We start from the raw sequence: 26,791 nt of genomic DNA, 5'->3' as shown, positions 1-26,791 counted from the left end.
GAATAGTTGCATACAAAAACAGATTGCTAACATACCCAATACATGTTTTTAATTAGAACACATATGAGATTAAAAACTTCTGCTATAATAAATAATTTTCCACAAATGAATTTTCTGGTGCTCTAAATGAGAAGCATTTAGTACTTGGTTAAAACCCCCAGATTTTATCTAGGAAGTGAATGCATCTATTTGTTGGGGTAAAATCCTGGCCCTATTGAAGTCATCCTGGCTGGAAAAGTCCCTTTGATTTCCAGTAAGGCCAGAATGTAACTTTAGAAGGGTAATTGTGGGATAATTCTAGCAGAATGTTTGTTTCCTCACCCCCTTTAAAATATTTGAGGGAAAGGGTTAATTTTAAACAAATACTTATATTAACATAACATTTTCATGTGTGAGTTATGAGTCAAATGATTCAGCAAAAATTAATTGATTTATGTTTTAGCAAATATGCAGTTATAACACCACAGAATATACATGTAGGATGAATGTATTCTGTTAGCCAACTCCGTTCTTTCCTCACAACTGGCAGTTCGTCAGCTTCTGCTACTATATCTAGCTGCCTCTTGAGACTTTCTGGAATAGAGTAAACACAACGGTGACCTGCATTAATGAGCAATGAAGCGATAGTGTTCTGTGGTGTATGTAAGTTGTCACTTTCAATTGTCATTAATTCCTATGGAAACAATGTCCACTGTTTTTATGTGAGCTAGCTCAATGTGGCATGCAAAATTACGTGCTTTGTCACAGCATCTAGTAAGAATGTTTACATCAAAATTACATAATTGGAAAATGTCTCCCCATTATTAAAAAAGTATTTGGAATTTAAAATTGAAAACTTAAAATTAGAGTAACTTTCTTTTTACTAAGATATTTACTGTTTACATTTCTTTTAGCTAGGACACTACAAATAGACTAAGGTTTTTGTTTTTTTTAAATTTATGGTCCGTTTGCAATCAGTGAGATTCTCTTGTGCTAGCACAATGGGACAGTAGTGGAAATACAAACCCTACAGATGGTTTCTCCTTGCACTAGAACTTTAAAAAAAGATGAAAATAGGAAAATTTCTTGAGTTTTGTAAAATAAGCATTTATAAATCTAAAGATGGGGCCAAATAAAATCTGACAGTGTCTTGGTAAATTGCATCTTTCTTTACTAGTAAACATAGCAATTGGCCTAGAACAACTAAATCTAGTATACTGGTACAAATTTATCTAGAATATCCTTTTTTGTTTGTTTGTGTGTTTTTCTTTTTTTTTTTTTTTTGTTTTAGTCTGTCTCCAGAAATAAACATAATTTCACGGAAGACTAATTTGTGCAAATTTGGGTTGCAGGAGTATTGTTCTAAACACCAACAGCTTAAACTGGACATTTGGCTCATTGGTAAGTGTTCGAATCCTTTGACAAAATTAAGGACCTAGTCCTTTAAATCAGTGAGAGTTCCAAGAATGGAGGACTGACAGGTTGGACTCTGTAAGTGAAAAATCTCATAGAACTATTTTCTTTAGGATTTTGAAACAGGCCTTAGCCAGCACTTTGTTTTTTTTGTTTTGTTTTGTTTTTTTGTTTGTTAGCGTTTTTCGTAGCATTTCCCACTGGTCTAGTTACAGTGGTGATAACAACAGTGGGGGAATGCTATTGTAGACTAGCCCTGGCATTTTAATAACTGTTCTCTAATGTTCGCTACCAGGTTTAGACAACATGGCAGTTAAAATTCCAGCACATGATCAGCACCATTGTTGTTACTGGTGAAGCTGCTCTAGGGCTAGTGAAATAGTGGAAAGTATTAAGAAAAATTCCACAAGATGAACTCTAATACTGACTGCCGTTATGGAAACTTCATCACTAACCTGAATTGGCAGTAAATATTCCTGTTTGCTGCATTAATTGTTGTAGCAAAGCTGTTTACAAATAAATGGTTGGTAAAGAAATAGTGTTTTACAGAGATTAAAATCTGATCCGTATCTGTGTTGCCTTAAGGCATTCATTGTTCATTTGTAACATTTAAAGATTTTGCAAATGGGTAAATATGAATCTTTGTATAATGCTGGCAAATTAACAACTTTGTCTTCCTGATTATGCTACGAGAAAGCTCATACCAGATACCGAATTAGTTCTAAACATGCAGATAAACTATTTGGAACATTGCTTAGCAGAAGATAAATATAACCACATTATCAGTGAAGCTGATACTTATAGTATAAATTATTTATTGTCACTTCCTCTCCTTTAGAAAAAGCAAAATGGTATCAATATTTCAGGAGTGTTCAGGTTTAATAGATTTGGAACATTTGGTCTCTTTCTGACGGCTTCCAGATCAGTAACAGTGTTTGCTATTTGAGCATGAATGGATAAAGTAGAAACCTTAGTAGGAATGTTTATAAATGGACTTGGAAGGATTACAGTTTTATCAGTAAATGTCAATTTCACCATACACACTAACCAGTGAAAAAATATTTCCATGGGTGATGATTGAAATTTACATATAGGTAAAATAAGGGAAATGCTATTTGAGAATTTTTTTAGCTTTTGATTTAAGGGTATTTACTTTGTATATTTTGATGTGTGATGTTGACAGTTCATGATTTTATGGCTATAAAGCTTTAACTTTTTGAATTGCAATGTCAACTGTCATTAATTATCTGACCCCTATACTTTCCTGCAACTGTGAAAATTTCAATTGATAACTCCAAAAAGCTTAAAAATAAACATTGATATTATCTGTCAAAAACGTAAGAAACTACAAATCAAATCTGCTCAATGCGTCTATAAATAGAGCTTGCAGAAGCTGGTGGTTATTAGAGAGAATTTGCTAGGTGAGGGTTCGAGGTTGGTTATCTGCGTAACGAAAGATTTTAAATATCTGTTCCTCAGCTTCCTCTGTTGCAGGAGGGAGTATGTTACATATCCTAACTCAGAGTTATTGAGATGAGTTAGAGCTCTTTAGATGAAAGGTGTAATCGAAATGCACATTCTTGCTTGTTCAGCACCTAAACATCTGTTTGAGAGAGAGTGATTGTGACCGGGGTCCTAGTGGGGAGCCAGCTGTGGTCACTCAATTAGGGTGAACTGCAAAGAATGGGGCGGACAATCCCCATAAAGCTGGTGGATATTCCAATACTTAGGTTCACCAAACCAGCATAAAACAGCTTCTTTGTTACCTTACTGGTTACTCGGAAGTCCCAGCCTCAGGCCTCCATCCAGGTACCCACATCAAATATGATGAAAATTTCTGAAAATCTTATTTCATCATATAAAAGAAAAGGTTCTACCAATCCCAAAGGATCGGACACATTATCTCTCAGATTATTGAATATTCCAGATTTTACCAAGATACACGCTACAGCCAATTCTTATTAACTAGACTAAAATTTATTAAAAAAACGAGAGAGAGTGTGGTTAAAAGATCAGTATACTTACTGACATGAGTTCAATCCACTGAGGTTCAGATTCGTAGCAGAGATGGTGAGCTTCGGAGTTGCAAAGAGTTCCTTTAGAATCTGTTCACAGGTCATAGTCCGATGTCCAAATCTCATATTCAGGGTGTACCAGCATAACTGGGACCTCAGTCTTACGACTCAAACTTCCCCTGATGAAGTCTAAGCAGATCTGAGATGACAGAATCAGGACCCAAGGATCTTTTATACAATTTCATGTCATCTTTGACAAGTTGGGATTTCCTTGGGGAACAAGGTAATTAGGATGATTTTGAAGGAGGTACTTAGCTATACGAATTAACATAGGGCCATTTGCTTGTTCCTCCACCATTCACAGTATATTTCAAAGAGAGATGAATACTGAGATATCTCATGTTTACAATTCGTTTAAATGCTAGGATCTTCTTTTGACCTCTGAATTATCAGAATACAGCATAGACAGGAACTGTTGATTACATTGTCAACCCTACTCATACATATGTAAATATACAAAAACACAAACATTATCTCCCCACATGTCTTTTGAGGGTTATTTATTTAGCAGGATGCTTAACCCTTTCTAGCCATGTGTCACAGTGATATATAGAGATATTGTTTAATCTTATATCACACTTTCCATCCCAAAAGATACAAAATACTTAAACGTTTCAAACTTTATTTTCATTCAGAAATAATTTAATCAGTCTCTGGCCTGGAATAAAGTGCTGTTTTAACTGAGCACTACAACAATGTAGAGCACCTTAGAAAAGGAAGTGAAGAGATTGCCACGACAGATAGTAGAAGTAGTGAAGGAAAGCTTACTTTGGACAGAATCTGGTTATTCAAATTAGAAAATAATCAGGACACCAAAGCAGTCAACACTTTTCTTGTGAAAAATCCTTCTTTATTTATCCTAAAGATACTTCAGAATAAAACCCTAAATTAGTTGTTTTCTTGTTTGATAAGTGTGTCTTTCTTTAAACATATGAACCTGATCCAGCAGAAATTATCACTTTTGGTCACAAATGAACCATGGAAGGCCAGGGATGCTGTCCTTGGAATATAATATGATCTATCCAGGGGAACTATCCACATCCATCATCCCACCACAATGAAAGTCTTCCAAATTGGGATTAGGGAATTGCCAAATTGCCTGGGGGATGGAAAGATGATGACACATTTTACACACACTATGGAATCTTTTACTTAGGGGTCTCAAAACGCTTTACAAACAATGAATTAAGCCTCATGACTCCTCTGAGAGGTATGTAAATGAACTTCTGGCCCCTTTCAACTACCAGTGCTTGGCCCTTCCCTTCACCACCTTGTGGGGAAATCCAGCCTTTAGGCATTACTTTAGTTTTATGACAGAAGGAACCCACTCTGTACACCCACCTATCACATGAGGAAATAGGCCAGTTCCGTGTCCAGTCTCTCCTCAAGCTAAAACTAACCTGGAGGAGGAATATAAATCCTATTCCCCTCAATTGGTGATCTGCTGGATGAGTGATCCCACCATGGCTGGCCTTCTATGTGCCCCCTTTATTCCCCTACAACCCAATTGCCATCGTTTGGTGCTTTGTTGGGTGGTGGTGGTGGAAGTAAACTTCAGTATTTAGAGTCTGTTGTTTCTTTGCGGCTGAGCTCTGGAACTAAGCAGATAGCCAGAAAGCATATGCTTGTACTAGTACCTCTGAAATTCTGCCCCACGGACAGATGTCAATGGGAGCAAAATTTACCCCCATGTTTTGATGAGATCCAAATCCTGCTCTTAGGAAAGGGGCAATTACAAGTAACTGCATAATATTTCGTTACATGGCCACCAGTGAGGGGGGACCCTTGAAAGTAACCTCCATAGCTGTGTTGCCAGAAAGACTCATGTAGCTTCTGTGTAGGCTACTTTTCAGCTAGATAAGGCTCTATGGTGCAGGATCAGAGCCTACATATGCAGTCATATACATGGTGTATCTGGTATACAGAACAAGAAGAAGCCTATTAAGCAATGAAGGCCAAATCCTGGTCCTATTGAAGTTAATAGGGCATTTTGCTATGGACTTTGGATCTAAGACTTGGCTTTGAAAAACCAGTCAGTAGCAAAGCTGAAATCCAATTAATGATGCATGTCTTCAGGACTAGAACTTGCCCACTGGTTTTGACAGTCAGAAGACAATATGAAGAAATACAAACAAATGTTTTAAAATGATGAATCTGTGCTGACCCTTACAGGGTGGCAGAAAAACCAAGTGGCTTATGGGGAAATCTGTGTCCTCTAAAGCCACATCAGACGGTAGATTATAAAGTTCCATGGGATAGCTCCAGGCTTTCCTAAGGGCAAGGTGCACAACAGAAATGGGTGGAGATGTGTGTGGGAGGGGAAAATAATGAGAGAGGCAGGGAGTTAGTGACAGATTTTGGGGTGAAAAATATGGGAGGAGAACTTGAAGGAAACCTTTGTAGTTGAAGCTTTGTCTTGCAGCAGCAGCGTAGGAGGGAGCTTGTGACAAAATAAAAAAAATCCTTTAACTCTGTGGCATAATGTTTTAAAAACAAATATGTGAAACTGAGCAATAGTTCACTTGCAAACCAAAGCCACTTTTGTTTTGTCTTCACTTAAACTTGTTATACCTTTAATGCCTTTTTTTTTTTTTTAATTCATTCGGGTACAAGCTGTTTTTTTGTTTTTTGTTTTTTCTATTTCCATTCATGGCTTGTCTTCACTTTTATGCTGCTAAAGGTTGAACCTTTGGTCAGAAATTTTTTTTGGTACTCTGTTTCTCCCTAAATGCTTTGGCTTTGGGTTCATGCAGTTTTGAGCAAACAGAAGCTAGAGAGTCCACCAGCCTTGCTTACCTTGTCTGTGGGAGAGTGGAAAAAAACAAGATATGGGCAGTGTTACTGTAAATGTACAGTAGAGGAAAACTGCAGAAGAGGAATATCCATTGACAACAGTGATGGGAGTGATCGTGTTTCCTCCTTTGCAAAAATGAGATGTTCGTGTTTCCATTTAATTTATCATGTAAGTTTGAACAGCAAAATAATTCTGGAAGTACACAGAAAAAGAAATAGTGTCAGGAGGACACCCTCAAAAGATGGAGTCCTGTGGAGTCAAATTACGTCAATAGCAGTCCGCAGTTGTTCAATTATTCTGCAGTAGCTACACGATTCTACACTTCTGCTTTGTGAGAAGTTCTGTAAACTTCTCTCTGTCTTACAAAATGCAAATATGTATAGCTGAGGTCAGTAGTGCTGTGTAGCAGTCAGGACTTTGTTTTTTGTTCTGTTTTAATAGATCTTTACTAGAATTTTTAATCTATAATGGGATGGCAGGCTTCTTATTTTGTGGTAGTAATATCTATCATTGGCTTTATGAGCATACACTCTTTTCCTTTTTCATATTTGAAATGTCTTATCTAAAACAATTCCCCCCATACACATTTGCTTGTATCTCAGTTTTTGAATACCTCCGTTGAAGCACCTCTTGTACAATCCCAAATGTGCGATATGTTGGGGCAGGAGGGAAGAGGGGGGAGAGACCGAAGATATGTTGCCTATCCTTCAACATCCTCTTCAACATGGAACCTGTTTCTACTTTCAGAACAGGATCTATACAGTTATTTTCATTTTTATTTTTCTTCTGATTATTTCCATTTTGTGATGATTCCTACTGGGATCTTTGCATGACAGATATCATAGGAACACACTTGGTATTGGGTTTTGGGGGCTGCAAGGTGCTTTGTAATTTGCTTCCAGTCAAAGAGATATGTCAGCAATTGTATTACTTTGTACTAATATTCCTTAGAGTTGGGCAGTTTGATATTTTGGTGTTAGCAAAGGGTACAGCTTCCAGTGAACTGTGCAGAAATATTTGTCACAACTGATGACATTCATGTCATTTATCTTGAATGTATTCTATCCAGAGAAATTGCTCCAGTCATTTCTGTTTAAATGTATAGTTTGAGGAGAGCTGTATAGTGCCTAAAATGCACTCGTAGTCTGAGTGATCATCTTTTGAATGATCTTTTTTATAAATTTAAACAGGGTAAGGCATTCAACATTCTCAGGCAATGAGGGACAGAAGATGATCATCTTTGTCTGATTAAAATACTGATATGTTTTGCAGTATTATATGTGAGAGAGTGCAGTTATTTGTGGAGATGGGTGTGAAGGATTAAAATCTAGCTCTGAATGTTATGTCTAGAACCCATCTCTAGTTGAAAGTCGTACAATTAGGTATTCAGGTAACAGAATTCACATTAAGTGGAAAACTGTAAAAGTTCTCAAAAAAGGTACACTTTCCTAGTTTACGAATCTGGATTTAAACTAGAAAATTTTTACCATGATAAATGATAAAAGTATAAATCTTTGACAGACTTGCAAAAATATGTTCAAAACTTGCCTAACTGAAATTCTGTCTTCCTGCAAGCTTTTAAAACTAAGCAGTTTTTATTTGTTTTTAGCTACTGCCAGCATTGTTTATGTGCTTGGCCTCAGGTAAAAGTGAATTGCAGAGTCATAGAAATTAGAGATGGAAAAAGGCCTAGTAAGGTTGTCTAATCCAAACCCTGCCAATGTGGGGTTTTTTGTACAGTAATACACTTTCTAATGCTTTAGCAGCCAAAGTCTTAAATGACAGAAGTGTAGGATGTTCACCACTTCTCTTTGAAGACTGTCCCACAGGTTACAAGATCTCACTGTTGCATATCTACTTTGTTTTTGTCTGCTATCATCCATGGTCTCTTGGCATTACTACTAGAACATTCTTTCACTTTGGGCTGCTAAAATGTGATTGAAGTGATAAGGTAAATCATGTCCTTGACCTTGATATGGAGTTCATTAAAGAAAATTCAGAATTGTCCTATCGTTGTACTCTTGAACAAATAAATGTTGTGGTAACATCATTCGTTGTTATGTAATGTACTATGAACAAAAAAGGCTTTAAAATGTCTGACTTTCAATGCAAAATTTGGTAACCTTATTATTCCCCCCTTCCCTTCCACATATGCATCCCCCTCCCCTGAATTGAGTTCTCCTGAAATTCTGTGATTTGTGCAAGCTTCTGCCATGTAGCTTACGTTGCGTGTAAAAAAAAAAAAAAAAAAAAAAAAAAAAAAGGCAGTATTGGATTCAGTTTGACAATGTTTTGCTGGTCTGATGCCATCTAAATGGAAGGCTTAAGGACTGATTTATTTTTGGAATGAGAATTTCTCTGACACTTGCATTGATACTGTAATCTCCCTGAGCCAGTTGTAATGCCAGTAGTAGGTTTTTCCATTTCTCTTTAAAGTGGAAAACCAAAATAAATGGCGCAGTAACCAGTTTCCATATTTAAATGAATGAAAGTCAAAGGGGAAAAAAAACTGAGGTAACGTGAATGCACCCATTGTATTTAATATGGCAAAAGTATGTATTTTCTTGCATATAATACTTGCATGGCAAGGTGTTATGCTTATTTATATTAACCTGAAGTTACTGTTTTCTCCTCTCCAACAACAGTATGTTGCGGTAATCATAGAAGTATGTCTGTGCTGTAGGCACCACTGTATGTCTATGCAGTAGGCACAGTGGAGTGGTGATTCAGAAATGGGCTGAAGTTTTATAGACTTATGCTCATATAATCCAGATAGACAGGGTGGATTTTATTTAAATCAAATTGATTTAAATCATGATTTAAATCACTAGTCAGGAAGACTCAATTTAATCATGGATTTCTACATAAAAGTGCATTCTTGTTGTTTGTTGTAACATATTCTCACAACTTAGAGATGGATGAGATAGATGAGACCCAAACTGGGTCTCTTTTATGGCCTGCTGCCATTATAGGTTTTCCCTTTTTATTTAAAAACATTTTTACTGTTAACAAGCATGTTAGCTCTGGAGACACAAATCCACAGTCTGAGAACTGCAAAACTAAGCAGCTCTGATGGTATCTTCTAGACTTAGCACTGAGTCCCATTAGGTAGATAGAAAGATTAACCTAAATAATCTATACAGAAGCCCGTGGAACTGCATAAGATTGGGTCCCTAATCCATGAACTATTGGAACTCATTTACAAAACTTTTCTTAAACATTACACGAATATATTGTCTCATACTATAGAATTAGAATTTATAATCCCTATTCCATTATGAGATATCTGAGTTTTAATTAAGATGCATCACAGGGGAGGGATAGCTCAGTGGTTTGAGCATTGGCCCGCTAAACCCAGGATTGTGAATTCAGTCCTTGAGGGGGCCATTTAGGGATCTGGGGCAAAAATTGGGAATTGGTCCTGCTTTGAGCAAGGGGTTGGACTAGATGACCTCCTGAGGTCCCTTTCAACCCTGATATTCTATGATTCTGTCTTTAGCTCGGTTTTTTCCCCAAAAAGCATTTTATCAAAAAAATCCAATTTAAATTGAAAAAAAATTCCATTTTTTTAAATTGATTTTTATCCACCCTGCCAGTAGATGAAATTTAATTTCTGCGGTACTTTTTGGATCTGCTCAGATGTTTTAAAATCTAAATTTGACCATTTTTTTTCTGGCCATCCCTCACCTGCTTCTCTCTTCAGTGTAAAAAGTCTGCTGCTCTCGGTGAACGTGCGCATGGATGACCCTTTTTTTTTGAATTCACAATGGCATTAATTCTGGTATTAATTTATTGCTAGAAAATTGGGTATGATTAAACAGCTTCTTTATTATATTCATTGATATTAGGCATTTTGAAAAGCGAAGTCAGTCTTGCAGTGTTTTGTGTTTTTGAAATATAAGAGTAGCAAGACTTAAAAAGAAAAAAGAAAAAAAAAGTTCCAGAAAGAAAATCAGCATATCTGTGGTAATCAAGTTGAACTGATGACTGCAAAGGTGATTAGTATTTTTCAAAATAACATGATAGCCTCAGCAATGAATTGTCTTCCTTTTCTTGCCTGAAGATGGACCCTTTGCTTCATTTTCGCAAATTTTTTGTTTTTTCTAATGGAAATGTGATTAAACAAAAAGATAAATTGCTGAAATATAAAACACAAAACAAGGAAAAATGCAACTTAATCATAGTCATCAATACTGTCTGCTTGTGGTAATTGCTAGAGGCATGGTCAGGAATAGAAAATAAATGTTTTTTTCAGTATTTAATATTTTTTGTATTAATAGCGTAATTAGAAGTGGCAAAAAGAAAGGATAGATATTTCCTTGGCTGTCTCTAAGAAGTTCAAGAACTGAACCAGTGATGGCCAGGTAACATTAAAAATCCACAGCTATCTCATGTCTTAATAAGAACTTATCAAGGATAAAATACTTTGGGCCTCGCCCAAACCATCTCTGTGCAGGCAAGGTGTACATCCATTGAATGCCAAAAAGATGGTGTTAAAATGTGGGCTGCAAGGAGTAAGGAACTTCTCATTAGTTTTGTGACTGATTTTTTTTTCTCCTGTGCCAGATAAGCAGGAAGAGGCATGTTTATGGGCTTGTCTACACTACCCACTGGATTGGCGGGCAGCAATCGATCCAGTGGGGGTTGATTTATTGCATCTAGTATAGACGCGATAAATCGACCACTGAGCGCTCTCCCGTCAATTCCGGTACTCCACCAGAACGAGAAGCGCAAGCGGAATCGACGGGAGAGCATTAGCTCTCGACTTACTGCAGTGAAGACACCACGGTAAATAGATCTAAGTATGTTGACTTCAGTTACGCTATTCACGAAGCTGAAGTTGCGTATCTTAGATCGACCCCGTGCGGTAGTGTAAACAAGCCCTATGGGTAATTTACTACTTTTTGTTTAAATGTTTTTGTGTCCCTGGGCTCAAAAGCTTCATTTTGGGGCTGCCCCACCATTTATCTAAAGTCTCTGATTTTAAAATGCCCACTGATATTGTAACTGCTAGGTTCTTACTGACCTCATCTGCCATTTCTGTGCAGTGCAAAATACTAATCCTCTTTCTTCAGTAGTAACATTGTCTCATGCCTAGTAAATTCTCAAGAAAGATCACAGCTGCGGTTTTTCTTTTAAAATACATCCTGCCTTCAAGTTATACTAAACCTATAGTACATCTCTTACTGTGTTGATTCTTGGTTTAAAAAACCTCCTCAAAACCCACAGTATTACCAAAACAAAAACAACAAAAAAAAGAGAGAGAAGCCATTATTATTATAATAAGCTAAAACCGTCTTAAAAATTGGTTTGAACTGTGTGGGCATTGTGGGGCGCTGCTCTACATTAGCGTCTCAGTTTCATTTTGTGAACTTGTGTGGGTTGTGGGTTCTTTTCTGAGTGGAGAAAGCTGCAGTGAGGTATTTTGGGTTGTTGGTTTTTTTTCTTCTCCAAAGGAACCTTACTAGACCCTGACCTTCCAACCTCTTCTGAGCTACCAACTCTCTCCCTGCTGCTTGACTAGTAATGTTAATTTGATCACTATCTGACCATATGAAAAACTTAACCAACCCTAATAAAATGACCTAAAAAAGGTAAAGAAATAACCACTTAATTGGTTTACAGGAGTTTATTTCCTTCCTAAAGTGCAGTTACCCTACACATTCCTTTTATGATAAAGGACATACAAGAGCAACCTAGATTATTTTACCCTGTTTTTAATATACTAAATCTGAGTCCTTCTTACAGAGTAAATCACTTTCCCAAATGAATACATCTAAAAAGTTTACTAGGTCATGGTAGAGGGGAACAATGTTTCCTCTGACTTCCTGAATATAGACTTGAATGTGCCAATAGAAGCAATATCAACTTGTGAAGTTTTTTTCATATTACTGGAAGAAATCCAGATAGGCCAAATAATGGTTGATTGTGACGCTTATAACAAGAATTAAAATATCTCCTTCCCCCAGAATGAAATAGGTGATCAACAACTTCTTGTAATGGAGCATTGTCTAGTAGTTACAGAATATGTATGGGTGGTTGTGACTTTGAGGTTCTCTTCTACGTTCTGCAGGGCTCTTTGTACTTTCGCAAAGTATAATAGACACATTCCTGAATTCCTTTTTCCCATTGACTGAATGTTAATTTGGCATGTGAAAGGCATACAGCATTGTTTCCTGTGTATATAGGAATATCTTCATCCAGAACTGCAATGTGGCCACTGTTAGGATAAGGGTGGAAGACAGCAGCTGTTAAACAGCACACAGTATTGCAACACAACAGTCAAGGACAAAAACTGAAGACTACTATGAAATCAAGCTAAATTTACAGGAGGAATTTTGGGAAATCATGTTCTGTCTGTATAATAGAATCTGTCCAGGATGCTATCCTCCTACAAAAATTTCTGTTGAGTCTTTAATGCCCACAAGTATGGTCACAGCTTTTGTTTATACATCTTGTCTAAAAGCTTGAAAATACTCTCTTGATTTAATAGAAAAGAAGGGGGATTGAGAGAGGTGGGAGTGGGAGAGACCACCCTAAGAATATCTGCTCAGTGGAATGGACTGGAAGGGTCAGGTTTTTGTTCCAACAGGTGTATACATGTTAATTTTCCACAGGGCATACAGTTAACAGGCCAATAGATACTGTACAGATCTAGTTTTTGGACAAGGAAGGGCTTATTGATCTTACATATTGTAAATATCAATTATACCTATACTAAAATATTAGCTGCTATAGCTAGCTCAGAATCTGTTCGATCCCTTTTTTTAGTAGGGATGCGAATACAACTTCAAATATAGTACTGCAGCAGTTTGGGGTTTACTTTTCTCTTATGAGGGAGATGGGTTTTAGGAAGAGTATTAAGGAAAACCTTTACCCTTCAGAAACAATGATGCCAGTTAACTCCATGATTCCTATAATTTATTTTGCCTCTTAAATTGGATTGGGCAATAATTTCATGTTCTATCTGTGACTGGTTCATATGTTGTTGTAGGATCTCTGTTTTGCTGGCTGGAAGCTGCTTTACTCTCCCTTTCACAGACTTAACTCTGGAATCAGTTAAATGGGGAGTGGGGCTCAATTGTCCTAGATAGGGAGAAAGAAAGACCAAATGTAAGGGACATAGTTTAATTAGTCTGCAGCTTCATTACTTAACTCATCTGGGAACTAACCAGCAAAAGTTCATGCTGTACAGGTCATGATTTCTTCCTCCATTGTTTCCACATGGTGGAGGGCTGCTATCATCCCCACCCTTCTGCACAGCTGGTCCCAGCCCACTGCTGAGACCCCACTTTACCTCCCCTATGACAAAGGTTAAGGGGCAAGGGAAAGGGGGTTGTCGCCTCATTATACCATACGTTAGGAACCCTAGCTTCTTTAGGAGCTGCCTTCCCACAAACTCCACTTCTAATTGGAGGATTGGGCCAAAAGAAATCTGATGAGGTTCAACAAGGATAAGTGCAGGGTCCTGCACTTAGGATGGAAGAATCCAATGCACCACTACAGACTAGGGACCGAATGGCTAGGCAACAGTTCTGCGGAAAAGGACCTAGGGGTGCAGTGGGCGAGAAGCTGGATATGAGTCAACAGTGTGCCCTTGTTGCCAAGAAGGCCAATGGCATTTTGGGATGTATAAGTAGGGGCATAGCCAGCAGATTGAGGGACGTGATCGTTTCCCTCTATTCGACATTGGTGAGGCCTCATCTGGAGTACTGTGTCCAGTTTTGGGCCCCACACTACAAGAAGGATGTGGATAAATTGGAGAGAGTCCAGCGAAGGGCAACAAAAATGATTAGGGGTCTACAACACATGACTTATGAGGAGAGGCTGAGGGAACTGGGATTGTTTAGTCTGTGGAAGAGAAGAATGAGGGGGGATTTGATAGCTGCTTTCAACTACCTGAGAGGTGGTTCCAAAGAGGATGAATCTAGACTATTCTCAGTGGTAGAAGATGACAGGACAAGGACTAATGGTCTCAAGTTGCAGTGGGGGAGATTTAGGTTGGATATTAGGAAAAACTTTTTCACTGGGAGGGTGGTGAAACACTGGAATGCGTTACCCAGGGAGGTGGTAGAATCTCCTTCCTTAGAAGTTTTTAAGGTCAGGCTTGACAAAGCTCTGGCTGGGATGATTTAATTGGGGATCGGTCCTGCTTTGAGCAGTGGGTTGGACAAGATGACCTCTTGAGGTCCCTTCCAAGCCTGATATTCTGTGATTCTATGATTCTATGGCCATTCTGTCAATGAGGGAAAATTCCTTTCCAGTCTCCAAAAAAGCAACTAGTACAATTGCCCACAAAACCCAGTCCTATGCTAATCCTAGGGGTAGGTGGGTGGAAGCTACTAATTGGGCATAAGAGGGGGCTCAGGCCAAAGGGGCGGGGATAATATACCCTCCCCATGGTGCACATGGGATAGTGGCTTACCTGACCCCCACCGGCCTGCTCACCAGCTGAGGTGATGCTTCCCCTCCCAATTCCCAAAGGAGGGGGGATCCTTAAAGAAGGCTCTATACCCCCCTTTTTTTTTTTCTACCAGTCCAGATAAAGCCTTCCTGCCTTGAGGTTGCATTCTCACATCTCAGCCAGTGAGTGAAGACTGAAAGACAGGCCAACAAGTAGGATTTGCTAAACTAAAGAATCCACCGCAGACTATTTGCATGGCATCATCAATGTACCAGAAATGATTTAATCTTTGCTGCTGAAGAGTATGGTGAGATCAAAGATCTGGGCATGGAAAAGAAAGATTAAATTTCTTTTTCTATACTGGGATGTATTCCTAGTCATCTCTCGCCCCTGGGGCTTTCTTGCTCCTATTAGTAGTGTGTGTCACATTCTTCTGTAGTCACAGCTGTATTGAATATATTGCATTTTCAAGGGTACTGAAATACAGATTGTTGTTTTCAAATTATTTCTGAAGTGGTTTTCTTGCAGTTCTTTACATGCAAATAGGGATATGTAGGATTTTTTGAAGCTTTTTTTCTTCAAAATGGATCAGTTGAACAGCTAATATTTAAGTAACTTCAGCAGTTTTTCAGGTGCTTACCAAATAAGTATGAAGACAAGATCCCACCACCTTTCCAAGAAGTTGTGCTTTAGAGAGACCAAGTACAAAGGATGGTTGAAGGCAATCATTGGCAAACGAAATATAAAATGTTGCGGCTTGCACATGACTTACAGATTCCTTTTATTTTGATGCTATTACATTTGAAGTAGTCAGCGTTCAAAAAATATTGTTGGTTTAGGAGGGCTTGTGGAGAGAAATGTATATTTGATGCGAGTCTCTAAAGACTAGCAACTTCTGGTTATGTTTTCTCTCATATGTGGTAATGATGGTATCACTCTTAAACTTTAATTTGGTATTTGTAATACAAGTTACAGTGTAAAACACCACTGTCTCCAGTGGAGTTACTGTAGTGAACTACAAAGGTGTGGACTGATTCCATGATTGCTCTTTAAAAAAAAAAAAATCTGTATTAAAACTGTACTGTCATTTGAAGTAACTTACAAAGGGTCCTGTTTGGTGGTTTTTTTTTTTTCTGCCTATGATGTTGAAGGTTTACTTATGGAAAATTCACTTCAGGTGTTTAAAATCAGTTAAACTGATTTGAGGGAAGATGGGCCAAGGGGCATGATCTGATTTAAAAAAATTTCACTATGCTATTTTTTAAAAGAGCAATATATATTTAACTGTAACCTATAGGGTCTCAGCTCCTCTATATTTTCCTGTATATCTGCCTCCTTCTCTTTAGTAACTGGCTAAGCATATAACTTGGACTGTGAACATCCCTTTTAATCTTCAATAAAAATTTAGTTAATATATTGACTTCACATTTACTAGTCTGCAAGATTGAGTCTTCATGATAACAAATTATTCCATCTGAGCTAACAATATCTTTCACATGACTAGGTCACATTAACAATGGAAAATTGCCCGTGTGTAAAGATTTGAAGATAACATCAAAATGTGATACAGTTGCAGTCAACTCATTATACTGAATTTTTTTCATCAACAAGTCCAGAAAGGTTTTTGTTCAGCTTTATTATTTAAACGGACACCCTCACTCCTCCCACCCTGTATACGTTGTGTTCAGAAGTGTTGAACCTCAGACATTTTGGAAATGACTCATAGATGATATCTAGAAAATGAGCAGTAATGAGTAATACAGAAGAAAGATGTAATTTTGTATTCTGAGATACGCCTATGTATAGTTCCATATCTGTATCTAAGTTTAAAAAGAAAAAAACACTTGTTAGTTAAACAGAATTTCAACTACAGAATGTTCCTGAAATGCTGCTTGCTTGAGTCAGTCTCGTCTGAGTGCATCTTCATTTTACACAGTTTGCAGTGTTGTTGTAGCTGTGTTGGTCCCAGGATAATAGAGAGACAAGATGGATGAAGAAGAGCTCTGTGTAAGCTTGAAAGTTTGTCAGTTTCATTTATAGAAGTTGGTTCAATAAATGATATTACTTCACCCACCTTGTGTCTCTTCATTTACAGGTCAAGAAAATCTGTGGATTATTTAGACATGCTGAAATGATTTGACAGTAGAATGTTTATTGGGAGTCATTGAGGTCTATTGACTGTAACATTGATTTGGAGCCTACTTATAGGCTCATTTTAGTCAGCTTGCTGTGAAGGCACAAGAAGTCTGCATGCCAAAAATATCAATGACATTTTCAAACCTTTTAAGCACAACAGCAATTTTATTTATTTTTAAATGGGAATTTACTAAAGGTGCTGATTCCACTTGCAGTTGATACCACAGTGGCCCCTGCTACCTTTCCAGAATAAATGACTTTCTGCCTTGCACAGCCTGTGGTGCTGATATAATGGTGGCAGGCATCTTCAAAAAAATTAAACTAGATTGCCTGCTATTTTGTTCTGAGAAGACTCTAACATCACTATGGTGACTTTTGATCTAGCTAGCACTGTTGCAGATATTTTTTGTGTGTGTGTGACATTAATTATTTTGAATTGAATGATATCAGAGGGAAATATTTCGGTGTTTCTCACATTGAAAAATGACATGATTTATCTATGATAAGTCTTTTAATTAATTTAATCTAATTTTACGTATTTATATTGGCCTCCCATTTCAGTAGTATCTGAGTGCCTCACAGTCTCTAGTGAGTTTATCACAACCCTTCCCTGAGGTACAGAAATACTATTATTCCCATTTTACAGGTGAGGAACTGAGACACAGAGGGACTCTGGGCTTGTCTAGATGGAGAATGACATTTAGAAATGACTCATAGATGATATCTAGAAAATGAGTAGTAATGAGTGGCAAGCTAGGGTGTAAATCTAACATGTGCTAGCCTGCCATGCACTGTCTGTGTGAAGCCTGCTACCATGCACTAAAAGTTCTGTAGTGCTCATTGATCTGCTCTGATGGGATACTCCTAGTGTGCTGTAGCAGGATCCACGCAGACTGTTAGTGTGTGTCATACTAATGTGCCGTAGATTTATACCCCAGCTTGCCACACGCTCCGTCTAGACAAGTTCTAACTGACTTGCCCAAAGTCCTACAGGAAGTCTGTGGTGGAGTAAGAACCATTTTAGAGCAAACTTGAAACCTTTACATTTGTGCCTGCAGTGCCCACACAGTGGAGTTACAGTGCAGCACTTTTCTGTGCACTGCTATTCATACCCCCCTTAATCTGAAATGCAGGGCAGCGTAGACATGCCTTAAAGCAGCGGTTCTCAACCAGTGGCACACTGCTGCGGCCCAGCTCAGCTGTGTGCTATAGGCCGGCCCGCATGGCAGGGTCCAAGTTCCCAGCTGCCGGGCACGGTGGGGTCTGGGCTGCTGGCCTGCCCCACATGGCGAGGGTCTGGGATCGAGGCTGCTGGACGGCCCTGCAGGATCCAAGCTCCGGGGCAGCTGCTCGGCCCTGCGAGCTCTGGGGCAACCACCAGGTATCCAGGGTGGGAAGCCGACCGGCCCCATGCGGCAGGGAGTCTGGGGTCCAGGGTCGGAGCTGCCGGCCCAATTGTGGCAGTGGGCCACAATGCTAAATAAGTTGAGAACCACTGCCTTAAGCTACCCTGTTTAGAATCTTCTTTCCCTGCTGATTTTTCTCCTTTTCCATCCGGCAAATGGATAATTTGTGATTTCCCAGTGCAGCAGAAAACAATATGAATCCATCTGGTTTACTTTTCTTCTTGTGCGACAATATCATTAATCATACAAGCATGGATGAATCTGTGTCTGGGAACAGTGGTCTCTGTATTGCTGCTATAGAGCTATAAGAAGAAATGAAATAGAACAAAACACTATATTTGAAGGTTTTACAAAAATAAAGGAGTAATTTTTTCCCCTGCACTGGACAGCCTGAACCTACAGTACTTAATTCAGGTATAACTCCTGACAATTCAGAGTAGAAGTTTAATTAGTTTTCAGTGGAGATTTGACTCTTTAACTTTCTCAATCGGATATTAAACAACATGAAACTACAAAGAGAAACTGTGACAAGACTAATGCACCATTCTGCTGTGCAAAGAACTCATAAAAGCAGCTAATGTAATGATTTTGTAATTTACTGTGAAATAAAAAGCAGCAGCTATGTAGGATATCTAAATATTTCATACCCTTTGAATTAAAATTATAGACATTAGATTTCATTAATTTAAAATCTGATTAATGCTTTGAATTGTTACTGGAACTGTGACTTCCTAACTATACGTTTTGGCAAACTATGTAAAAATGGGGAACCATATAACACAGCAAAAACACTTTTAAGGAGACTTGAGTGAACTTCCCAGCTAAAAAAACTATTTGTCCTTTCTGATAGTTGAGATTATATAACATTCATTTCATTTTTATTCATCTAAATCAGTTAAATAACTAAATCTGAAGAGTGTGTGTGTGTTAGACTGCTTATTAAACAAACTCAAGATTTTTGGCTGTTCTAAATCTGAAGGCTTGTATGTAAAAGACAATACATCTCTTTGTAAAGCTTGGTGTAAAATGAATGATCCTGTGTTTCAGATGCGTCAATATCTGTTCTGAGAAGAAATTTTAAGAGGGGATGGGTTTCCAGTGAGAAATATATAGAGGAAAAAAACAGGCAATAAATTGTGGTCTGTTTTTCTTTTAACAGAATACTTGACCATTTCCTAAATTGAAAGTAATATATTGTACCTGGAATAGTTAAATGAGATCACTTGTTAGTACTGTCTTATAGGCTATGTTGCCATTTTAATTTTGTAGTCTATTGAGAATATATATTAAAAAAGATGGTCAACTTTTACAACTGGTGCTTGACCGTTGACTATCAGAAGAAGATACACTTCAAATTTCAAATATATTTAAAAATAAACCCAAATCTTTGTTTCTGGTCTGCCTCTATGGCCTGCTAAATGCATGTGCATTAGAAAAGGAGAAGGCTTTTGCCATTTAAAATTACTACATTTGTCACACATCTCACTTGGTGCAGAACCCTTGCTAATTATTGTAATAGTTGCATTTTATTGAGCTTGTGAGGCAAGCTGCTCTGTCATCTTAATAAAAACAAAAACATTTCCATGAGAACAGCTAGCTTTCAAACTGTTAACCACAGTACATGATAATCAGAAAGAAATGTGAATACTGTTGCTTACTGAGCACTGACAATGTCTTCAGTGTAGTACAAACAAATGAGATTCAGCCCCTGCCCTAGAATGCTTAGTAATGGGCAAGGAAATATCTAATTGCCCAGAAAACAGCCGAGATATTATTGGAGCAATACCTCAGGTGTCTTGCCTGCCAGACAAGGGCAACAGGGGAGACTAGTGGTGGGCTGAGGTTCAGCTGCAGATATGTACAGCACTGTGCTTGCATCTTCAGTAGCAATTACTTTTATCAGCAGGGTAGCACTCTTATTTCAGTATAGCTAAGTAAACAGTTGAGAGGGGGGAGGGGTAGCTCAGTGGTTTGAGCATTGGCCTGCAAAACCCAGGGTTGTGAGTTCAATCCTTGAGGGGGCCATTTAGGGATCTGGGGCAAAAATTTGGGATTGGTCCTGCTTTGAGCAGGGGGTTGGACTAGATGATCTTCTGAGGTCCCTTCCAACCCTGATATTCTATGATTCTATGAGAGAAGTTATTTTAAATATGGCAAACTATTTATTTTTTAAATGTTATTGTAAAACACTGAATATATGAGATGCTGTGTTAATGTTTTCCATCTGTGTTCTTATCTGTAATGAATAAAAATGTTATCTGTTGATAAAAGTAATTGATAGTAAAGTTGCCATCAGTACTGTATGTACAGTACCTGCACCTGCCATACAAAGCAACCAAATAAAATGTAATCCTGAATAGTGTCCTTTACCCTGGGGCTGATTTCAGACCACATCTCCATAAGGAGCTTATATATAAATATTGTAATTATTTCCTGAAAAATGTGATGAATGTATGTACTTTACAAGTCATAGTACATTTTGTAAACTTACATAGGGTAATTTCAAGCATGTCCTTTTTAAAAATATGAACAACTTTGGCCCATTACTGGTATAATTCCAATTATTTCTTTTATGAATTTGGCCACTTAAGTGTAGACCCAAGTCATAAGACCGATTTTATGATAAGGAGTCCCCAACAGCTGTATTGCTTTCTTTGAATGCTAGAATCTTTTGGGGGTGATGTTAATTCAGTTAATTGCCTTAGTTATGATTTATAAAGTGGAAGTTCAGTAACAATGGGTATATGCCAATTTTTTCCTCATATTTTTAGCTAAAGCAGTTTCTTGTAAAAATTGCTTTTCTTAGCCAAATTAATAGATACTGCTGATCTTTAATTTGTCTGCGATTGATAATAGTATATACATTTGCTTTATTTTCAGTACCGGATGATCTCTCCATAGAAGAAAGAGAAGAACTTTTAAACATTCGTCGCAGGAAAAAAGAACTAATTGATGATATTGAGGTAATTTATTTTTCTGTCAGGTAAAGATGCAAAGAAGACTGCCTCAGTACATTTAATATTATTGCAATATGTTATGGTGTATTTATAACTATACATTTGGTAAAATTTTCAAAAGCGCTTAAGTGACTTGAAAGTTAATTAAGTTTAGATTCTTAAGTTATTTAAGCGCTTTTGAAAATTTTACATAGTGATTTAAGAACCTAAATCTCACTGACTTTTAGTGAGACTTAGGGCTTGTCTACATGAATGATTCCCCGGCAAATTGGGGTGTGAATCTACTGTGCACTACCCTGCTGCAGACTAACTGTGCTGACGCGCACTAACAGTTTGTTGCTGCTCTTTGATATAACTAGTCCTATTTCAAAGAGGAATAGATTAAAACACATTAAGGAATTATTAAAGTGTGTCGGAGGGTACAAGCGGACAGTTAGTCCGTGGCAGGCTAGTGCGGGCTAGATTCAGACCCCAGCTTCCTGTAAACTAATTATGTAGGCAAGCCCTTAAACTCCTAAGTCATTCACGTGCTTTTGAAAATTTTACCCTGAATCTGTATAATACATTGTGTGTATTTACATACACTTCATTTGTGTAGTTAATACTTCATATACAGAAATACTGGAGATGATTGTGGGAAATAGTGAATAAACGTATAATGCTTGTATTGGCAATGAGACTATGAAAAAGGATAAGAGAAATACACTATGAAAGATTAAGAACTTGGCATCAGTGGCCAGGAGAGATGGCTCTAAGCAGTGAATTTTGGATTCAGAGTCAGAACAGAATCTCAGCATAAGTTGCTTTTGGGAGGAGGTTTTTGGATCTAATGGTCTGAGTAGAGCCCAGCTTCTAGTGACAAGATACAAATGTCTATCTGTGAATTAATGCTGGTGTAAACTTCAAACCATATATCCCAAATGGGCAACAGCTTTTATAGATTCGTGTTTGGATAGCGCAAAAAATGCCACTGCTGTTTATTGCAGAAAACTCTCACTGCCATTCTGCATTATGATTCATTTTTGCAAAGTAATCAGTAATAAAAGGGAAGAGTAGGGACCACATCTAGAAAAGTCTGATATCTTTAGCTCACTGTCTTCGCACATGATCTGTGGCCTTCTCCTCCTTCCTTTCCTTGCTAATCTAGTCAGATTACTATTAGCATGTCCCAAGTAAGATTTTTCAGTAGAGCCTCTCTTTTCCACATTGAGTTTTCAAGCTAGAATAGAGGGCTCTGCCCTTTTTTAGTACTAATTCATGCCAGATTCTAACAAGGCCTGGTTGTGCAATTCTCACTCAGCTCTGCTGACTTGTAAATAAAATGAAATCTACATTGATCACATTAACTTTGTTTATGGCAGAGTGAATATCTTTAAAAAAATGCTTTAATACTGGTTGGTTAACTTACTTTCCTTTCCTTCTTTTGACAGAGGTTAAAATTTGAAATAGCAGAGGTTATGACAGAAATTGATAATTTGACTAGTGTAGAAGAAAGGTAAGTAACTCTGACAAGCATTCCACTCAGTAATAAGATACTGGCAAAGGTGTTTCAGGAACAGGAAACAAAAATTGCTTTTGTTACCAAAAACTGGATATTTATAAATCTTTGCTTGGGCTTGTTTTGAGATCTGCAGAATCCATTTAGAGATCACACAGCTTCTATTTTGCTCTTGCAGAAAGGACTTAGTGATCTGATAGAATTTTCCATAGCTAATACCGGTGATTGTGTGAAGCTGTGATAACTAGTGGGTCCTCTTTGTAACATGATTTTAAATAATAGACTATTTTTGGTTGTTACTTTTTTAAAGTAAATGCCCTATGATACTATGATTTTTTTTTTACCATAAAATAAAATATCAAAAATAAAGTTGAAAATATAAATAAAGTGAGAGAATTTAAAATTGTGTTCGGCCAGAGTAGCTGATTCTTTTTTTTTTTTTTTTTTTTTGTCTTCCAAATGAATAGCAAAACTACACAGAGAAATAAGCAAATAGCTATGGGAAGGAAGAAATTCAACATGGACCCTAAGAAGGTAGAGCAATTTATATTTGTCAGGATTTAAGTTATTGTTAATGATATTCTTTTTGGCAAATGCAGACCAAACTGGTGGTAATCAATTAAAGTTAAACTAAACGGTGCATTTTAAAACTCCCCAAACATTCATCAGGACACTGTTATGGCCTTGCAAAATCATCATGAAAATGGGCCCACAATCTAATCGTGTCCGCCATTTACTACAATGATAATAAAAAGAATAATAGTAAATTATATATCCATTTGAACAAACATCTTTCTTGTAGTCAGAATTTTAAATACAGGAGGTAAATCTGTCAGTATACTCATTGTGGCATGCTTGCATCGAGACCTGATAACACATGATGGGAGATATTCTGTGTTGATGTGCCAAATTCAGTCCCAAAAATATTTTACAGTTTGGTCAGAAGTTTGGAGCCCTTGGTTATATAGTGTCCTACCTGGCTTTTCAATTTGTGCTCACAATTATCTGCTCATATAAACCACTACATTTATATACACAAATGCTAATGTGCAATTCTGTGCATTCATAAATAGTACTTACACAAATAATTGCAAGTAGAAACTTAGTCATCACTTTTAAAAAAGTATTTCTTAGCTTATTATTTGAAGAAATGTATGTCTAGGTTTAAGACTGATGTGAAGACATGATTTAGCTTCTCTGCAATGTACTTATTTTCCTTAATTGTTCCCTTTTTCCCCTCGCAGTCTAGGACCTGCCAATTCTCTTGCAGGTGTCCTCCTCTTGATATACTGAGAATTTCTTCTTGGTTTAAGATATCTGGCTAATTGCTCTTCAGATCCCTTTTTTACCCTTCCTAATTTGCATTGTGTATTTCCCCTGATGTATTGTTTACTGCTTTCTGGGTTCATTAGGATTGGATTTTGAGTAGCTGAATGATATCTATATTAACATCATATTTTTTTTCCCAAAATCTTCCTTACTAAAGCTTAGGGTCACTGTGCTAGTGTTTGGTACGATTCCTTCTCAAGAATGTTGAACCTGAATATATTTGGATGACTTAATAGTTCATTTACAGCAGTGTTTTCAGTTAACACCTCTGTATGTTACTTAGGCTATTATCATCCTATAAATTCTTTTTTTTTCTAAATAATCTTATTTAGATTAATAGGCCATAGTTTCCTCTTTTTAACCTGTATCTTTTGGTGAGTGTTTGGGTTTTTTTTTTCCTTCTGTTTTTGTTTTGGGGTGCCATGCTTTCACGTGTCCTGTTGTTTTACTGCCTAGAAGGTTTGTGGCCAAATTGAAAAATGAGTTGAGGTACTTTTCTTGCAGTGATGGCTATATTTCACAGGTGGGTGAAATTATTCCTATGTGTAGAAGTCCTGGCCACATTTCTACTATAACATTATTTACCTGTGGGAAATGGGTTTACATCAGCACTCAGAAGCTGTGGTCCGTGGAACAGTGGTGGTCTGCAAGAGCTGGGTGGTCATATGGTGCTGGCTTATCTTTGCAAGTGCTATGTTGAATTCAAGGGAGCTAAAAATACATTAAATACTTTCCTAATGTGGCTCTTCATAGAAGTAATTTGCTATAGTTGCAACAGGAATATTGTTTTTTTCACAAATAGGAGAGATGGCGGACTGCATGATCAGGAATGTGAAATGAGTGGGATAGTTGTGTGAGCACAAATGGAAGGGGAAGTGACTTCTCCAAATGATCTTTTTATTGGATGGGGTCCACTCTATTCAAAGTGTCTGCGAACTCCTACTTTAAATTACTGCTATGCAATTTTCAAATCTGGCTAATCTGTGTTACCCATCCTAACTGAACCTTTTGTGGGTAAGAGTTTATTATATTTGACTCTGTTTGCTGATTTGTTGCATGGATACACTGAACTGGATTTGAAAACTGTTTCATTTGATGCAGTTATATGGTGTTATTGTATATATGTTTTCAAAACCAGTTTAGCTTTGATCTCATGTGAACAGGGCTCTATATCTGTAAAGTTTGTAAAACACTTGGGTTTTATGTGTGAAAAACACCATAGTATGTGAATATGAAGTATGAAATCATAGCTGGGGCTTGATACACATTGTCTTTGGTGGATCTGGAAAGACAGTTTTGGGGAGGTATAAAACTTTGATTAACTCTAAAATATAAACTGAAATTCAAAGCTGATTTAATTGAAGTCATTAATAGTTGACTAAGAAAAATATGTGTTTTAATATTTGTAGTGAATGTATAAATACATTTTTGTAATCATGTTTTATGTGGAGAAGATAAACTAATACAGCTGTCTCCTGTCTTAAATTAGTCAACAGAGGCTAAAACAGTAGAGAGACAGACAAAGTCTAGAGTGGGAGTCAGGGGTATTTAAGTGGTCTCTTTGACTGACTGCTTCCAGACACTGTTGTTGACCCAGACAAATCTCCTCTTCCTGTCTGTTTGCCTCTTAATTCTTTATCACCTCTTTTCTGCTACAAAGGACAATGAAATTGAGTCCTGGTTTTCAGGGTATTTAAGATGACTGTTTCTGTGGATGGTAATTTCTTTTCTTTGGAGGATTTGGATTTGCAGAAAAGAGGTATTATTAGATCTAAGAAACCTGATAAGCTTCACGAAGACAAGGGAAGGGTCGATGAGGTGTCCTTCTATGTCAGTTAAAATAGATACATTAAGACCTGTTTTGAAGATTATAACTAACCTCCTCCCCAGCCATTGTCAGTATGTGTTCAGAATTGTCTGATGATGAATCAACTGTACTTGTTACTTACTTGTAACGAAAAAACAAGACAGCACACAACTGCATTCAGCCTTCTGTAAGGTACTATACATACATTGAAATAATGTTATTTATAACAGACTACTTTATCAGATCTAGAAGGCCTACATGCTGAATTGATGGCCTTTCTGCATAATTTTTCTGCTAAAAGGAAGTTTTCGCCTATTCTAGCTTCTGTAAGAAGTGAAGTTTTTAATCTAGCATACATAAGTGTCCTTAACTTTGCAGTTAGTTTTGCCAGTGCATTTTTAAATAATGCAATCATTAAAAACCAAGAAAATAATATGTTAAACTGATATTCACAGTAATCTCAGCGCTTATACTATACCACCTTTCCAATACCCGGCCATCCTTATGTTCTCCTGTGCTGCACAAGAAAATGCCATTCCATTCCATCCACAATGCAGACACCTAACTCCACATTCTGCAGGCCTTTATCCTCTGATCCCACTGAGGATTACCAAAAGAAACTACACCATCTGCTCAAGAAACTCCCTGAAAAAGCACAGGAACAGATCTGTACAGACACATGGCTAGAACTCTGACCAGGGGTATTCTATTTGCTACCCAAGATCCATAAATCTGGAAATCCTGGATGCCCCCATCATCTCAGGTATTGGCACCCTAACAGCCGGATTGTCCCGCTATGTGGACTCTCTCCTCAGGCCCTACGCTACCAGCACTCCCAGCTATCTTCGAGATACCACTGGCTTCCTGAGGAAACTGCAATCCATCGGTGATCTTCCAGAAAACACCATCCTGGCCACTATGGATGTAGAAGCCTTCTACACCAACATTCCACACAAAGATGGACTACAAGCTATCAGGAACAGTATCCCCGAT

General features: G+C 37.5%; 1 protein-coding gene across 3 annotated transcripts in view; it reads left to right on the top strand.

Moving 5' to 3' along the window:
- Positions 1 to 26,791, top strand: part of CYTH3 (cytohesin 3) — a 98,796-nt gene that overhangs the window by 21,251 nt on the left and 50,754 nt on the right. For all 3 annotated transcript variants that reach the window (XR_006284194.1, XM_037909983.2, XM_043523629.1), the window contains exons 2-4: positions 21,088 to 21,170; positions 22,595 to 22,659; positions 23,130 to 23,196. Coding sequence is in view for 2 of the 3 variants with exons in the window: in XM_037909983.2 (XP_037765911.1) it covers positions 21,088 to 21,170; positions 22,595 to 22,659; positions 23,130 to 23,196 (215 nt within the window). In the remaining variant the exon portion in view is untranslated. The remainder of the gene's footprint in view (positions 1 to 21,087; positions 21,171 to 22,594; positions 22,660 to 23,129; positions 23,197 to 26,791) is intronic.

The sequence above is a fragment of the Chelonia mydas genome, chromosome 10 (genome assembly GCF_015237465.2).
Source record: "Chelonia mydas isolate rCheMyd1 chromosome 10, rCheMyd1.pri.v2, whole genome shotgun sequence".
NCBI classification, from domain to species: domain Eukaryota; kingdom Metazoa; phylum Chordata; order Testudines; family Cheloniidae; genus Chelonia; species Chelonia mydas.
This window is presented reverse-complemented; position numbering and strand designations above follow the sequence as displayed.